The sequence below is a fragment of the Aureococcus anophagefferens genome (assembly GCF_000186865.1).
Source record: "Aureococcus anophagefferens unplaced genomic scaffold AURANscaffold_14, whole genome shotgun sequence".
Classification (NCBI taxonomy): Eukaryota; class Pelagophyceae; order Pelagomonadales; family Pelagomonadaceae; genus Aureococcus; species Aureococcus anophagefferens.
In genome coordinates, this window is record NW_008705574.1 from 747,532 (window position 1) to 753,487 (window position 5,956).

A 5,956-nucleotide genomic window follows, 5' to 3' on the forward strand; every position below is an offset into this window, starting at 1 on the left:
GGCCGCCGCCGCCGCCGCCGCCGCGGGCCGACGCCGCGGCCGGGCGGCCGCCGCGGCCGCCGAAGCGCGGCAGCGTGCTCCTGGACCTCCGGCGCGAGCCGGCGCCGCCGGGGCCGCCGCTCGTGCTCGAGCGCTGGGCCTGCGGCGCCTGCGGCCTCTCGAACGAGGCCCTCGCGTTATCGTGCTCCGCCTGCGACGCGCCGCGCCGCCGCGAGGCGCCCGACGACGGCTGGGCCTGCCGGGCCTGCGGCGCGGGCAACGCGGGCGGCGCCCTGTCCTGCGGCGGCTGCGGCAACATGCGGCCCTACACGAGCTTCTGGCCGCCCAAGGCCGACGGCGCGGCGCTCGCCGTCGCGAACCTCTCCCTCCGCGCGAGCAGCGCGGATAAGACGTAGCGGCGGTTACCAGTAACATATCCCGCCGGCGGGATATGCCGGCGGGATATGTTAAACCGCCGGCGGGATATGTTACCAGGGCACGGACGCGAGCGACGGGCCGTCGCCGCCGAAGGCGAGCGCGCCGCGCAGGGTCCGCGACGCCGCGCGGCCGAAGGCGACGTGGGCCTCGTCGGCGCGGAGCGGCGCGACGCCGTCGAGCGCGCCGCGCCCGAGGATCGCGTTCGCCGCGACCGCGCCCGAGACGAAGGCCTTCTCCTGGCTCCAGGAGCCGTGGCCGAGGTCGCGGACGACGTCGCCCGCGAAGTACGCGTTCTTCAGCGAGGCGGACGTCGTCGTGGGGCAGGACGCGTAGGAGCCGGGGTAGAACCAGTTCACGGCCTCGGGCAGCTTCACAACGGCCGCGTCGACGACGGCCGCGCCCGCGAAGGCCGGCACCATCGTGTCGAAGTAGGACTTGGCCCGTTCGACGATGGTGTCATCGTCGAGGCCCATGAGAGACCCCGAATGATAGAAATCCACTTCGACGACCATCTCAGACAAGTTCGTGGAGCTTCGTGAGATCGAACCACGTCATGCCGACCTTCTCGTCGAAGCCCCAGCACGCGTTCGCGCTGTAGGGCGTGTCGACGACCGCGTCGAGATACAGGCGCGTCGCCAGGACGTCCGTGCCTCGCAGGTTCCCGAACTTGCGGAACTCGGGCAGGTTCGCGAGCGACGGCGCCTTCGAGAGGCCCTTTAAAGCGCGCATGCCCACGGCGAAGACGACGTCGTCGCACGCCAGCGTCGAGCCGTCGTCCAACGCGACGGCGCGCACGCCGCCGCCGGACACCTCGAGGCCTGTGACCTTCGTGCCGAACTTGAGGTCCGCGCCGCGCGTTCGCAGCTCGTCGCACCACGGCGCGAAGATTCGGTCGCCGACGTTGCCCTTGCACCAGCGGACGTCGAAGGACGTCTGGCCCTTGAGCACGAAGAAGTAGGCCATGCCCAGCGCCGCCGCCGCGGAGCACTGCTCGCCCGGCGCGAAGAGGCCCGTGAGGATCATGGGCTCGAAGGCCTCGTCGTAGAGCCTGCGGCTCACGCCCAGCTTCGTGCACAGGTCGCGGAACGAGAGCGTGTCGAACCTGCGCCAGGCGTCGGGCGAGCCGTCGAACTCGGAGAAGGCCGCGACGAGCGGCGCGGCCGTCGCGAGCTCGAAGGGCGACAGGTTGTCGAAGCGCGTGAAGAGCGCCTGGCCGAGGCCCGTCGGGAGGTTGGGCCGGTCCCGATACACGGGCCAGACGGCCTCGAGGCCGTTGGGGGAGTACTGGCCCTGCTCCGCGTAGCCCGTCAGCGGGTCCGCGGCGCCCGTGAGGCCCAGGTCCTCGTAGAGCAGCCGGTAGATGTTGTGGTACTCGTCCCAGAAGCCGTGCTGCCCCGCCTCGGCGTTCTTGCCGAGCTTCGTTTTGAAGCCGTCGCGCACGACGCCGCCGGGCCGCGGCGCCGCGTCGACGACCGTGACGCGCACGTTTTCGTCCCGCGACAGCGACCAGGCCGTCGAGAGGCCGGCCCAGCCCGCGCCGACGACGACGACGTTGCGCTTCGGCGGCGCCGTTGCCATGGAGATGCTGCTCGCCGGCTGCCGTAGAGCGGCGACGTGCGTCGCGAGCGCGAGAGCCAGCATCGCGCGAAGGACTTGCTTGCCACCGAGCTGCTTGTCACCGAGCTGCTTGCCACCGAGCTGCTTGCCACCGAGCTGCTGCCACCACGCATCGCGTGCGCCACATCAGGTGCATCTCGATGCACCTCCAACTCGTTGCCTCTTTAAAATTGGCTGAGAACCAGCGGCCACTGGGCGACCGCGGCATTCCCCGACTTTGGCGCTGCGCTTGCGCTCACGCACCGCCGACACGGGCGCGGCGTCCGCCGCGCCGCTCGCCGCCGCCATGAAGCACGAGAGCAACGGGTCGGGCCACAACAGCCACCAGGTGATCCCCGTCGACGACGGCTGCCCCGTGTCCGCGGACGACGCGCCGGCGGACGCGCCGGCGGCCAAGGAGCCCTTCAGCCGCGCGCAGCTCGCGCGCTACAAGGTCGACAACTGGATCGCCCTGCGGCGGAACCAGATGAAGGCCCTGGTCTTCGCGGCGTTCTTCCAGGTCGGCGTCGGCGGCTTGTTGCTCGCGGTCGGCCCCGCGGCACCCGGCGGCGACGCTGGACCGCATCTTCGGCGAGGATCGTTATATTGTTTTTTGGATGTCCTGGGGCTACCTCGTGAACCCGGGCAACCACATCGGCTTCAACGGATCCTACGAGCGCACGTGCGGCGTCTTGTTGACGGTGCTCGGCGTGCTCTACATGAGCACGGTGCTCGGCCTCGTCGTCGACGTCATCCGCGAGAAGATGGACCAGCTCAAGATGGGGCGCAACGTCCTCGAGGAGGGCCACAGCGTGATCCTGGGCTGGACGGATAGAGCGCCGCTGATCATTGAAGAAATCATTCTGGCGAACGAGTCCGAGGGCGGCGGGCAGATCGTCGTGTTGGCCGACGAGCCGGCGAAGGACGTCATCGAGGCCGAGGTCCACATGCGCTTCCGGGGCCGCATGCTGGGCACGCGGGTCATCGTGCGCCACGGGAGCCCCATGCTGACGCAGGACTTAAAAAAAGTGTCCGTGGACCGCGCGCGCTCCGCGATCGTGCTCTCGCAGACCGGCGGCGACGCGGACAAGTCCGACGCGCTGGCGCTGCGCATGGTCCTGGCGCTGAAGTCCATCGGCGACCTCGACGGCTTCGTTTTAGTGGAAATCCGCGACGTCGACAACGAGCCGCTCGTGCGGCTCGTCGGCGGCGACGCCATCGAGACCCTCGTGTCGCACGACACCATCGGCCGCATGATGGTCATGGCGTCGCGGAACCCGGGCCTGAGCCGCGTCTACGGCGAGGTGCTGGGCTTCGACGGCGACGAGTTCTACATGTCCGCGCACGCGGAGCTCGACGGCCGGACGTTCGGCGAGCTGCAGGCCATGTTCCCGGACGCGGTGCCCATCGGCGTCGCGTCGGCGGACGAGAACCGCATCTGGCTCAAGCCGAGCCTCGGGCGGGTCATGAAGCCCGGCGAGAAGGTCGCCGAGGACGACGACACGTACGCGCCGCGGCCGCCCGCGGACGCGGCCCCGGGCGCGCTGCCGTCGTCGACGGCGCGGCCGCCGGCCGTGGAGACCATGCTCTTCTGCGGCTGGCGCCGCGACATCCGCGACATCATCCACCACCTCGACCGGCTCGTGATGCCCGGCTCGGCGATCCACCGTGTGCGAATCAAATCTTCAACCCGACTTCAATTTGCGCGTATGCGACAGTTTCGACACAAGTTCTTCGGCCTTGCTTCGAGAACTCGACGAGAGCAATCGATTCGTCCAAAAATTAGCCGAATCGACTTCGATTCGATCGAGATAGAGAGGTTTGAAGTTTTTGCTGGACAGGGCGTTCCACTGGTTGATTTGCACACAGGCGATCCACCTCTGCACGGACGCGGTCCCGCTGCACGAGAGAGACGTGAAGCTCGCGGAGGAGGGGCTGGACGTCAACGAATTGGAGCATTTGCGCATCGAGCACTTCCATTTGAACACGTCCGTGCGGCGCAAGTTGGAGGACTTACCCCTGGAGGACTACACGAGCGTGATGATCTTCCCGGACCAGGCCTACGAGGAGGACATGATGCACAGCGACTCGCACGCCGTCGCGACGCTGCTGCTGATCCGCGACATCCAGGCGAAGCGCCTCGTGCACCGGGTCGAGGCGGTCACGCGCGCGCCGCGGAAGTCCGCCGAAAGAATAGCGGCGGGCGTCACGAAGTGGCGCGACCGCGCGCTGCCGCCCAAGTGCCCCATGATCTGCGAGATCCTGGACCCGCGGACCCAGGCGACCATCGAGCAGAACACGAGCGTCATGGGCTCGTCGGACTTCTGCCAGTCGAACCGGCTCTGCGCGCAGGTCTTGGCGATGATCTCGGAGAACCGCGGCGTCAAGCTGCTGCTGGACGAATTGCTATCCCCCGACGGCACGTCTTTTTATGTTCATAGTGCCAAGGACTACGTCGGCGCCGACGAGGCCCTCACGTTCTACGACCTCGCGGCGCGGTGCGCGCGCTGCAACCACGAGATTTTGATCGGCTACCAGGACACGGAGTCCCTCGAGACGCAGATCAACCCCCGCGACAAGTCGACGTCGAAGCACTGGCACGGCCTCGACCTCGTCCTCCTCCGCGGCGACTCGCGGCTCCAGGGCCAGGACCGGACGCAGGTCGCGGAGGTGCTCGAGGCGTTCTCGAACATGAAGAAGAAGATCCAGATGGACCCCGAGGAGCGCAAGCGGCTCGCGAAGAAGAACTCGAACACGGCCGAGGTCACGAAGACGCTCGCGAAGAATATCGGCAAGCTCCGGACCGAAGATCTGAATTGGCTCGCGAACCGCGTCAACGACGAGATCCGCACGCGGAACATGAAGGACGTCGCGCCGCTGGCGCTGCCCCTCGACCCGGGTCTGCAGACTTTGATCGACGACCTCGCCATGGTGCCCGCGCGGGCCGAGCGGCCGTCGTTCAACCGCATCGCGCGCATCGAGCGCCCGTCCTTCGAGGCGAAGAACGGCCGGCCGTCGTTCTCGAACCCCTACGGCGACGAGTCGACGCCGCGCTACTGACCCCGGCGCGGCGACGTGGTGGTGACCGAGGCGACGCCGCCCGCGTCGCCGCAGACGCCCAAGACACCGACCGCCGGCGCTCATGACGGCGCCGCCGAGGCCCCGGCCTCGGCGCCGAACCCGACCCTCGCCCGCGCGAAGTCGCCCCACCGCCTCCCCGCCCTCTCCCCGCCGAAGAAGTCCCCGAAGAAGACCAAAGAACCGAAGCAGAAGAAGCGCGCGCCGTAAGAGGCCCGGCGCTTGGTACACGGATGATTAGTTCTCATTTAAGGTGCCGCCGCCGCGCTCAGGCGTCGCGGCGGCGCCGCCGCGCCTCGGACGCGTAGAGCGCGCGGTAGTCCGCGGGCGCCACGGCGTCCTTGACGAGGGCCATGAACGCGCCGCCGGGGCTGCGCCGCCGGGAGCCGTCGGCCGTCGCGGTCCCGGCGCCGCGCTCGCGGAAGAGCGTCCGCTCGAGGAGCGCCTTCGCCTTGAGGCAGCCGACGAGCTCGACGACGTCGCGGAGCAGGCCCAGCTTCTCCCGCGGCTCCCCGAGGGCGGCGCGGCAGCGCGCCGCGAGCGCCGCGGCGACGTCGTCGCCGTCGCCGTCGCGGCCGCGCGCGTCGTTCGTCGCGGCGACGCCGTCGCCGTCGCCGTCGCGTCCGCGCGCGTCGTTCGTCGCGTCGCGCATCGCCGGCCGGCGCCGGCCGCGGTCGCGGCTCCTCTCGCGGTCGCGGTCGCGACCCCGGCTTCGTTCGCGGGCGCGCTCGCGGCTGCGCTCGCGCGCGCGGTCGCGCGCTTCGGTAGGTCATAATAGAGGTCGCGCGCATCGCGGCCGCTGGCGCGCGCATCGATGGAGCAAAGCTCCATGCCCAGAACGGCCGATCGGCATCTGATCGGCCGA

General features: G+C 69.6%; 1 protein-coding gene across 1 annotated transcript; it reads left to right on the forward strand.

The window, feature by feature from the left end:
• Positions 1-2,627: 2,627 nt before the first annotated feature.
• On the forward strand, positions 2,628-4,611 carry AURANDRAFT_587 (hypothetical protein; the record flags this gene model as incomplete). The annotated part of the gene is made up of 2 exons (XM_009040159.1): positions 2,628-3,683; positions 3,883-4,611. Coding segments are annotated over 2 exons (1,785 nt in total), but the record flags the coding sequence as incomplete, so codon positions are not given.
• Between the last annotated feature and the right edge of the window lie 1,345 nt (positions 4,612-5,956).